Raw genomic sequence first — 11523 nt, forward strand, 5'->3', positions numbered from 1 at the left:
CACACTTTCTTGCCTTTCATGGTTGCTGTCAAATAACGAAGCCAGCCATTCGGACCGACTTTTTGTTGAGGAATGCACAAGCAAGGAGCGGCGAGGTAGATAGCGATCGTTATAATTAAGAGACAACTAAGTACAAAGCGAAGCCAGGTATTTGTGTCTCTACTGATGGTCAGTGTGTGCGTATGTGGAATGAAGTGAGACGTATAATTGCGTGCTATCGCAATAGGGGTAAGGGGGTGTTGATGAGTGGCGACGGTGAGCCAAGTTGGCGGACATGTTAGAGCATAATGTTGAGGTCATGTGATTTCACTGATACAGCTGCTTCCCCAGAACAGAAGATGACAACGATTGCGCCCCGGGTTCTACAGCTCTGTCTTGTATAGCGACGGCGGTGTTTGAACGCCACCGGCCAAAACGAATGAAGGGGGGGGGGGGGGGGGGGGTGAGATTGTGGGTCCTAAAGCGCCAAACCGCGCAGGCTACATCGGTCAAGTGCCCGCGCATGTGCTAAGGGGGCCTTGTGAGGCGGTAGGGGCTGTGAGGGAAGAGTTGTAGGGTGATGAATTGATGATGGATCTAAGACTAGCGTACATACAGGAGGGGAATTTAAAAAAAAAAAGTTCTCTGTCAGGAGTCCAGTACGGGCGCATCTGACTTCAACTGGAAGAGGTCCGAATCGACAAGCGCGGGTGTTTGAATCCGTGTGGGTCGCTAGGTGGGGCTGTACAAGCAAATGCATGTTCATCGGCGATGATGGCTGACGTGGGTTCCGTTGGTGGGTATAGTGTGGCGCCGGAGATGGTGTAAAACTACAGAGAAGGAAGGTGAGAGCGGAGAAGCAGGTGAGAATCAGGCTGAACTCGGTGGGAACGCAGAGGTAAATGAAGTATGGACAACAGAAGTGTTTCAGATCTCACATGCTTTCCGCTGAGGACCTCCCCCGCCTCTAGGCTCTCCGTATAGGAGGGGTGATGGGGGTAGGTGGATTGATATATGCCCTCCCTTCCCATCCCCCTCCTCGCTTCCCATCCCAACAGCTGTGCTAGAGAAGTGAGGAGGCACACACCAATCAATCATGCGTCAAACCCCTCTCAGCAGCACTTTGCTGCTCCCCCTCCTCCTCCTCACCATATTCACATCCCTTATCTCTGCTCGACCAAGTGATATCATCTTTACCCCCTCCAAAACTTCTCCGCTCATCCCTCAGGCACCTACTCCCAACAAACCTCGCCGAATCACCGTCCGACACTACATCCTAAACGTAACCTCCTCCGACATCTGGCAAGCATGCGAATCCTTCTCTTCCACACCCCTCATAAACTCCACCTTCCCCGGCCCACCCCTTCGAGCTCGCTCCGGCGAAATCCTCTCCGTCCGAGTCTACAATAGCCTCCCTCACACCTCCTCAATGCAGCACAACCTAACCGTGCACTTCCACGGTCTCTCAATGAAAATGCACCCAGTTATGGATGGAACTACAATGGTTTCCCAATGGCCAATCCAACCTGGTCAATTCTTCGATTACAAAATCCCTTTGACAGCGGAAGATTTGGGTACTTATTTCTATCACTCTCATGTGGGGGTGCAGGCTATGACTGCTTACGGAGCTGTGATTGTGGAGGATCCGGATGAGGACAAGTTTTTTGATCCGAATGATATCAAGATGCGAGACAAGGTGGAATTTGTGGATGTATGGGGTGATGAAGGGTTACCGGGTGGAAGTGGGAAGAAGAGTCCATATACGTGGGATGAGGATAGGGTGCTGGCTGTGAGCGATTGGTGGAGTTATAGTTCACCCGAAAGAGTGGCGGGTCAATTAAAGGGTGATCCTTTTGTTTGGCCTGGAAGTGCAAACCGACTTTTACTCAACGGAAAGAGCTCTCCCACTGATATTAAAAGTATGGTCGAACCAAGTTGCAACGCTACCAAAGCTTCATTGGTGGGTGTAAGTTGCGATGCAGCTCCAAAGAGTTGTACCACCGCAAAAGACTATCCTAAGATTCAGGTGGATTATGGGAAAAGGTACAGGTTCAGGTTTATCGGTGCAACAAGCTTGATGTATGTCTCGTTGGGAATCGCAAAACCAGGACGGGGAGGTAAAAAGGTGGAGTGGGAAAAAATGGAGCTCATCGAAGCAGACGGTTCCTACCTGCATCCACTCGAAGTTGATCGTGTCGAAATCACCTCTGGTCAACGCTACTCCACCCTCTTCCGCTCTAAATCCGCCGCTCAAGTAGCAAAGGACAACACAGGAGGAGTTTACTGGATCAGAGCCGAATCGCGATGGCGAGCCGGTCCGAGTATGTGGGTTAAACTCGTCTACCCTTCTGCTAAAGGCGGGGCTTCGCCTCCAGCTCTATTCGATTCCGCAGGCAAAGAACTCCAACTTTTGCCCAAGGAAACTTTCGGATGGGTCGCATCGCAACTCTCACCTCTCTCCAAACCAGGTGGACCACAATGGTGGTACCCCAACCCAATGCCTAAGGATGACGAAGTTACTCGAACGGTCATCATCGATACTCAACAAGTCAAGTTCTACCCTTCAAACAAGGGCGTAAAGTGGGCGGAGAATGGGAAGCTGTTCAACGAAACAAACCCAGACCCAACCGATCCCTCGCCTTTCTTGGTTCGAACTTTCCTTGGCGATATTGACTTCCCCACTCCGGAGCAACTCGATTCACCTAGCTTCAACCCGACTAGCTATGCGAGCAGTCCAGAAAACGCCACTGTCCAAGGCCTAATCGCAGACAGCCAAGCGGAGCGGGACGCAGCAAAAGCAAGACATTGGGGTCAGGGTTATGATAAGAACTTGAACCTTTATTTCGCAGAATCCAACGAAGTCATCGACATCGTAATCGTCAATAAACCCTCCCAACTCTCATCCTCGGTCGAAATTCACCCCTGGCACATGCACTCACATAAACATTGGTCACGAACCATCCAACCTGGAACTTTCTCCTTTTCTCGTCTCGAATCCCTCTACAACCCCTCCTCCTCCCCTTCCCCCGGCTCTGGCTTCCAGCAGCCAATCAAGCGAGACACGACAATCGTCTACGCGAGTCCCGGAGCCGCATACCTCAACCAAACGATCCCAAACCCAAACGAAAACGATGGAGGATTCGCAGTGCTCCGATACAAAGTCGATGGTAGGAATGCAGGTGTGTTTCTGCTGCATTGCCATTTGACTTTCCATCTGGAAATGGGCATGGGGACGGTTTGGACTATGGCTCCGAGGGAGTTGGCTGATAAGATGAGTGGCTATCCTCCGAAACAAGTTGGTGTTGCGAGCGGGGGGAAGAAGGAGAGTGTGCAAGGACTCGATTCGAGCTACTTTGGCTTCGGCAAGAGTGTAAGCGCTGTTTGAACCAATCACGATCTAGCTTGATCTTGGAGCGCACGAAAATGGACACTTTCTACAAGTCACGAGAAATACTGTATGACACGTGTGTAGTTGTGGTATGTGATGCGTGTCGACAAGTGAGTTACCAAATGAATCGCATGATAGTGCTTTCTCCTCTCAAGACATCAACAGCTTCCGGAGCCCACTCAAAACTCCTCCCCGCAAACAAAACCACCGTAACCGCATTCACCGAGGCATACAACCCCAATTCCAATCCCAAAAACATCCATCTCACCCTCCCATCCCCCCCTCCCTTCGCCTCGATAGCAAGTCTGAGTAGAATGTACGGAATCAGATAATATCGAACCTCAACCAACGGACTAGGCACCAACGTCGCTACCACCGCCCCTACCAACAATACGCCCTTCAATCCACCGTTTCCGCTATACCCCAACGCCAACCCCCACGCGTAAAAGGCGAAGACGTACGCTGGTACAGCCAAAAACCTCGGCTGCAACACCATCGTTCCCCCTCCAAGGCGTAAGGGCCGACGGAAGATACGCCAGAGATAAAACGTGTAATGTCGATTATCAGCAAGCAAAAAAGGATGATCGATTGTGAAGTTATCAACTCCAGCCCAAGCGAGGCTGAAGAGTACGGTGAAAACGGCTGTCTTGGTTGGCGAGCCGAAAGCTGCGTCCCACACTGTTTTAATGGTCTGCATCGAGGTTTTGACGAGTGTTGATGGAAGTGAGCGAGAAGAGGAGGGTGGAGTATAAAAGGTGTGGAGGAGAGGGAAAAGGGCGAAAAAGGAGGAAAAGAGGAGAAAGTAGCCTAGTTGAGGCAAGTGTAGACCTGCTTGATGGTTTGTTTTGTCTCCTAGGACTATGCTTCCGTTCCACCTGATGAACGCGATGCAGCCGAAAAGCATCGGTAGGAGGGGGAATAGGTTCTTTCCTACGACCTTGCCGAACTCTCTCCGCGTTACTGTCTTGAATAATCTCGTTAACTCATCCACCAGCCCCCCGTCCCCTCTGTTCCTCTCCGGTTGCAGTGTTTGAATGGCAGTGAGAGTTGCCCGTCCGGCACAGTACATGACCCAAACCAGATTCGTCTGTCTTACCATCACCGCTAGTATCGAAGTTAGCACCAACAGTATCGATGTTGAGACCGTAGACTTGGACGGGTCGAGGTCATTGAAGAGGGTAAGACAGGCGAGGGTGAGCCAAACCGAAGCGACATCTGTATAGTACAGAAAGCCAAAGAACCATAGTGGGGGCAGGAAAGCAATCGTGCTTGCTAGAGCCATGTCGTAGGGTGTTGCTTCTTTTCTCTTCGCCCTTAGAGGCAGAGTTAGCTGCTCCCTTCTCTCCCCAACTGCAACTGTAGGGATTGGTACCGAAGGAGGTTGGTCGTCGTTGGAGCCATCTGGTGTTGGTGGAGCCTCTGTCTTGGCTTTTTGCTGTAAGGTTTGGATCTCTGTCCTTGGAACAGCTTTCTTCTGTACCCATTCCGCCTTCGTTGGAGCCACAAGCAACAGCGTTGCTGGAATCGAAGGTGAACTAGATTCTTGTTGTGCTTCATTCTGCCGCAAAATCCTACCCACCAGCACAGGCAGCGTCAACACCATGGCCAAATTTGTACTCCTCAACCAAGCCACATCATCACATCTCCAACCCGGCAACAGTTTCGCCAATCCAACCGAAATAGCGTACAAGCCGGGAGGCGTGGTAAGCTTGCTATCGTACTCCACATCCCTCAGTCTTTCCCATAGCCCGCCTAGTGAGGTTGTAGAGAAGTGCGGTAGGGCAGAGCAAAAGAGTTGTGCTTGAGGGATGTGAAAGATTTCATCGATATACGGCGTTGGCTGGGCTCGGTGGATGAGGGTTGAGGTAAGGACTGTCAGGGTGAGGAATGTTAGTGTTGGGATGTGTTGTGCCAGAGGTATGCTTTGCGGAGGGGGAGCGGTAGAGGAAGACATGGTGCATGAGAGGAGGAAAAGGGGGCGAAGACCAGCTTCTGTTTCCCACCGGAACCAATGATGGCAATGTGTGATGAAAGTGGTGAAGAGGAAGAAACGAGGATGGTGGAGCGAAAGTGTGGTGGTATGTGCACAATGTCGTACCGTGTCTCCGCGGAGAGAGGGAAATTTCAGGTCGGCTTAGTTGTGTAGCTGAGAATTTTCAAAATCGGACCCTCACTTGATATTATTTCTTCTTGTTGCTCCACCTTGCCAAAGGTAACGATCCAATATGATGATGAAAGTTGACATGAGACGATACGGGAGGGATCGGGCAAAATCGATCTGATCAGAGATCGGACAGAGCCGATCCCACTAGAGATCGGGTACAACCTAGTCCCGTTCGTTGTCAGACTTGGTCATTAAGTAGGATACACCCACATTCGGCATGTGCAGTTAAAGTATATAAAAGCTACACAAAGCGTAGAGACAGTGAAGGTAGTGCTTACGGCCGAGTAAAAGGCCTGAGCATCTGAGCATGGACCACATGTGTCACAACCTACTCAAGACAAATGCTTTGTTATGTTCCACAGTCAATGCGGCTCTCTGCTGCTCTTCTTTTGTATATATATAGACTCCTTCTCTCTCCTCACTCTCTCACTCACTCTCTCTTACCATCATCATCAATCACACGAAAACTTTAACTGGCTCCCAACGTGGGGCTCGAACCCACAACATTCATCATCAATAGTCCAACGATAAGTACAATGCCGCCATCGACACGAGCAGGACAGACAGGAAGGGAGGAGAGAGATGATGATCAAGCAGCCATGACTGTGGGCAATGGTTGGGAGGAGGGTTGGCTTACACAGGTGGTCAGGATACTACAGTTGGCAAACCCGGTGCTGACAGCAGAGGAGGCAATTGTACGGGCAATGGGCCTTGTCAGCATTAGCATTCAAGCCCCAAGAGGGGAGGCAGAGAAGATTCCCAAGGACATCTCGAGTGCCATTGCACACATTAAGAAACTTAGTGACAACAACTGGCACACCTGGGAGCCCACCTTTATTGACTGTTTGCAATGGGTGCATAATGCAAAGGAAATCTTATACAGCGAAATAGCACCTGGAAGCGAGGGATATGATGAGGACCTGGACAAGGTGCTGGTAGGTCTTATCCATGCTTGCTGTGATCACAGCCCAGAAAGCTGCATCAACACATACACCGTTAGGGGTGTGGATGAGGAGGCCCAACTTGGAAGTATGCTTTACACTAAGCTTAGGAAGGCACTAACATTGAATGACATGGTGAAGTGAGCAGGCCTGCAGGACTGCATCCACACCATGTGTCTGTACAATTGCAATGTAGTCAGGCTAGGCAAGGAACTTGACTCCATTTGGAACGATGCTGCACATTTTGGGAAGTGCCTTGATGAGGACCTAAAGAAATCCATGCTCTACCATTGCACAGCACAAGATTGGTTCTATGCTAACTCCGTTGATGCACTCAAGACAGCCAAACCAGACTGTAAGTATGATGAAGCCTACCACACACTACCAAGAAACAGCAGGATGGTGAGATTTCAGGTTGTATCAGAGGAGCAGCCAGGGTTGCTACAAGTGCGGAGCAAGGGGGTACTGGTCAGGTGGAGCAGGGGCCCAGAGGCAGGCGTGATCCGCATAATCCCTCAGCTCCTCCAAGATGCTATGCATGTGGGGGACCCAATCATATCGCTCGTAATTGCACAAACACCAACAACCACCCTGCACCAAACACGAGTGAACCTGCTGCTCGTGTGGCACAGGAAGCGAGTCACTAGGAACTTGGGTGCACCTTCCTAGCGACTGACAGGGGGGAGCAATCAGCATACAACACCTGGATTGTCGATTCAGGTGCAACTCATCATATGGTAAATGATGAGAGAATGCTGCTCACCTCGATGAGCAAGGATGGTCAGATCAGTATGGCAGGGGATGAAAAGCTTCAGGTAAAAGCCATAGGAGATGCCTCCCTTCGGGTTGGCGAGGCTACCATCCAGCTATTGGATGTGCTCTATGTGCCGAAGCTCAATTCTAATTTATTGTCCATACAAGGCTTGATCAAGAATGGTGCACGAGTAATCTTTGATGAGTTTGGAACTACCATAAAGCAGAATGACAGTACCCAAGTGCAATTCAAGAAGAACAGGAAACAAGGCCGCTTCGATGTGCAAGGACAAGCACTGGCTTTAGAGCTGGAAGAGACAATCAACGACATCCCAGAGGACAACCAGAACACAGGAAACTGAGACAACAACTCGAAGGAAGACAAAGATAGCTACCTCTGGCATGAGAGGTTCAGACACCCAGGACGAGATAAGACAAGGCAAATCCAGGCACACTACCTTGGCACTGATGAGAGAATGGAGCACGAATCAAAGCACTGCAATGCATGCAGTCAAGGAAAACAGACCCGAGTGCAGATGAGCCAATCAGAGTCGAAGAGAGCGGAGGTGCCACTAGAGTTAGTACACGTAGACTTGATGACAGATCTTAAGGGCCATACCAACTACCACTATGCACTAGTTGCTGTGGACGACTTCTCCTCCCTGATCTATGTGGAACCACTCTGCACTAAGAGTGCTGCACTCCCAGTGCTGAGAAGGTGGATCACCAGGATGGAACGAGCAACAGACAGGAAACTCAAAATGCTCTGCAGTGACAATGGAGGAGAGTGGTGCAGCTTAGGAGCTGAAGACTGGCAAACTCAAGAGGGTTTCAAGTGGCAAAAGAGCGTCCTGGGGATCAGTGTCCAGAATGGACAGGCAGAGAGAGCGATCAGATCGGTCCAAGAAAAGATGCGCTCAATGCTCATTGGTCAAGCTTGCCTCAGAGAGTTGTGGCCATATGCAATCACAGCAGCAGCACACGTGATGAACCTCACCCCATCAGCTACCAAGACCATCCCCCATGAGGCCTTTTATGGAACCACTGTGCACAAGCTGGCCCAGCAGCTGCGAGTCTTCGGATGCTTGGCATGGGTCCATGTTCAACGGAAGGATCAGCAGGGCAAGTATGGGGCTAGAGCAAAGCCAGCCATCATGATTGGATACGATGATGAGCATAAAGCGTGGAAGTTTTGCAACCCAGACCAGCCTGCATCAATTCAATGGAGCAACTCAGCAACATTCCATGAGGACAAAGGATGGAGTGATCGCCAACAGGAGGCAGTCCGGCCTGTGGTGACCACAGAGGTCAAGGAGGAGGGTGTCATGCCAGCCATAGTGGAGGATCCCCTACCAGCTGTAGATAGCACAGTAGGCGCCACCAACACAGTGTCAGGGGTCTCGCGCCTGAAACCCAGGTCGGTCTGTCGAGATACTTGGTGACTATCAAACTGTGTGACAGCTATTGTCTCAGTATCAGTGACTATCAAGTTGTGCAGTGACAGCAGGTGGCGTTTGTTGTATATACTATTGTAGGTTTCGGCTGACCTCTGTGGACACTCCGTTCAGGGGTAGCTCAGCACGATCAATATCAATGCTTCGGTTATGATGACACCAAGGTCTGGTGTGAGTGTTGATGATGATGAGGTTGATGTCATTGGTGATAAGGTTGGTGAGTGTTGATGATAAGGAGGTTGATGGTGTTGGTGATAAGGTTGGTGGTGTCAACACGAGTGTCCAGTGTGTTGACTTGATGCTTGAAGTGACCCCCGGACCACAGTGGACTACTGCCTTCGGTTCTATCTATATCCAGACTGCTAACCTGCTATGGGCGCCTTCAGACGTCAGGTAGTGGTGATACAACACACACACTACAATGAGGAGCAACCTTGATAGATTGCTGCTATGCTGACTGTAACTAATGAGTACTTATGTTTCTAAAGTATTGACTAGTTGTATGGTGAGTAGAGTGGATGAGGATCCACTCGACCTATGATGATGAGAAAGCATGGTTATATACCTCTCCTCAGCATCGCCAGCAATGCTGCTCCTGCTCTCTCTCCAGAGAGTACCTTCTTCATCGAGTACTGCTCAGGGGCCTCTCCTGCTTGGCACCCCTGTGCCTCTTGAGCTGTGTCAACTCCTTCGACACTGCTCCTCCTCCTCATGACCTGGTGTCGACTCCTTCGACACTGCTCCTTCTCCTTTGATCAGTGACAGTTCCTTTGGCTCTTGTCTCTCGAGCCCCTGAGTGGTAACCATCTGCATGCTCCTTGAGCTTGGTCCTCTTTGTGGCTGTGCCTGCTCCTTGAGCTTGGTCCTCCTCGTGGCTGTGCTTGGCCCTCCTTTGCATGTGAGTCTGTAGGAGTCCATGGTCTCCATGGAGACTGCACTATGACCATGCTCTCTACTGATCTCGACTAGATCTTCGATACCTGTGCTCCTTCCATATGAACCCGTGACCCTCCTGCTTCTTGAGCATCCAGGCCCATGACACACAGCAGTACTGAACCTGGACCCGACACTTGGGGAAGCAATGAATGGTGAGGATGCCCAGCTCTGGAAGGAGGCAATACGAAAAGAGCTGGAAGGACTCGAGGCAATGGGGACTTGGGAGGTGGTGAATCACCCGCCAGGGGCACCACTCATGGACTCTAAGGTCGTGCTTCAGCTAAAACTTGATGCTGATGGTGTACCCATAAAGCACAAGGTGCGACTGGTGGCAAGGGGCTTCACACAGAGAGAGGGAATCGACTACCAGGAAACCTTCTCTCCGGTAGCACCCCTCAGAGCAATCAGAGCTATCCTAGCACTAGCAGTACAGAATGACTGGGAGGTGCATGCACTGGATATCACAATGGCCTACTTAAACTCCAGGTTAAAAGAAGCGATCTATATGAAACCACCAGAGGGATCAGGAGTAGCACCTGGACAGGTATACAAAGTGGTCAAGGGCCTGTAAGGCCTAAAGCAGTCTGGGCGAGAATGGAACCAGGAGTTCAACAGGTCTTTGCAACACATGGGATTCTTCCAGGTAGAGTGCGCTCCCTGCATCTACACCAAGGGATGGGGTGAAGATATGGCCATTGTGGTCATCTACGTCAATGATACATTAGGCATAGCACCATGGCTGGAAACAGTCCTAAAGGTTAAGAAGCAGATCGGTCAGAGATGGAAGATGGAAGATAGTGGCAAGGTCTCTCACTTCCTCGGCATCAAAATTAGTCGAAACCGTATGAGGCACACCATGACGATTGGTCAGTCAGGGTACATTGACCAAGTGCTGGCTAAGCACCTGGACAAATGCACCAAGCCAACCATGGTTCCAATGCAGAGCATACCGGAGGGAACCCTTGTCGCAAGTGCAGCACAACAGAAGGAGTATCCAGTGATTGTTGGCAAGCTGCTCTGGGTCGCCAACAGCACCTGGCCCGACCTTAGCCTCACCGTGAGTGTCCTCGCTAGACACATGTGTGAACCATCCCAAGAGCATTATCAGGCAGCACAATGGGTCTTACGCTACCTCGAAGGCACAAAGGATGTTGGATTAGTTTATAGGGGAAATATGTCGCAAGAGCCACTGATTGCACATAGTGATGCGAACTGGGCAAGTGATGCCACCATTCAGAGAAGGAGTACATCAGGGTCAGTGGCATTAGTGTACGGGAACCCAGTAGCCTGGAAGTCAGCAACACAAAAATGCATATCACTGTCTGCTGTTGAGGCAGAGTTCATTGCAGCCACGGAAGCAACATGTGAGGTGCTCTTCCTCAAGCAGCTGCTGCGCTCGATTGGCATTGCCACAGGCACCCCAACGGTCTACTCAGACAACACTGGATGCATACAGGTTAGTAAAGACCCAGCACAGCACTGGAAGCTTAAGCACATCGACACCAAGTATCACTTCATCTGTAACAATGTTCAAGAGGGGAGGGTGCAAATCAAGTATGTGGACACAACAAGGAATTTGGCAGATGTACTCACCAAGCCAATTGGGAGACAGGCAATACAGCAAGCGAGATCTGGGCTACACTTGCAAATACCAGCAGTGGCAGCATATGAAATGGAGTTCCCAAGCTATGCGATGATGTTAAAGAATGGAGGATATACCTTGAAACAACAGCATAATGAACAGGGTACATATGCTGTTGAGGGGGGGAGTTAAAGTATATAAAAGCTACACAAAGCATAGAGACAGTGAAGGTAGTGCTTACAGCTGAGTAAAAGGCCTGAGCATCTGAGCACAGACCACATGTGTCACAACCTACTCAAGACAAATGCTTTGTTATGTTCCGCAGT

The 11523-nt window shown here is 50.4% G+C and overlaps 3 protein-coding genes across 3 annotated transcripts; 2 read left to right on the plus strand and 1 right to left on the minus strand.

The window, feature by feature from the left end:
- Positions 1-1075: 1075 nt before the first annotated feature.
- Positions 1076-3364, plus strand: UHO2_06151 (uncharacterized protein; the record flags this gene model as incomplete). Its single annotated transcript, XM_041560374.1, has 1 exon — positions 1076-3364. The coding sequence occupies one exon, from the start codon at positions 1076-1078 to the stop codon at positions 3362-3364; it is 2289 nt and encodes a 762-aa protein (XP_041416308.1).
- Positions 3365-3482: 118 nt separating this feature from the next.
- UHO2_06152 (uncharacterized protein) lies at positions 3483-5321 on the minus strand (the record flags this gene model as incomplete). Its single annotated transcript, XM_041560375.1, has 1 exon — positions 3483-5321. The coding sequence occupies one exon, from the start codon at positions 5319-5321 to the stop codon at positions 3483-3485; it is 1839 nt and encodes a 612-aa protein (XP_041416309.1).
- Positions 5322-6067: 746 nt separating this feature from the next.
- On the plus strand, positions 6068-7587 carry UHO2_06153 (uncharacterized protein; the record flags this gene model as incomplete). The annotated part of the gene is made up of 2 exons (XM_041560376.1): positions 6068-6560; positions 7142-7587. The coding sequence occupies 2 exons, from the start codon at positions 6068-6070 to the stop codon at positions 7585-7587; spliced, it is 939 nt and encodes a 312-aa protein (XP_041416310.1).
- Positions 7588-11523: the final 3936 nt, after the last annotated feature.

Source organism: Ustilago hordei, assembly GCF_900519145.1.
Source record: "Ustilago hordei strain Uho2 genome assembly, contig: UHO2_contig_17, whole genome shotgun sequence".
Classification (NCBI taxonomy): domain Eukaryota; kingdom Fungi; phylum Basidiomycota; class Ustilaginomycetes; order Ustilaginales; family Ustilaginaceae; genus Ustilago; species Ustilago hordei.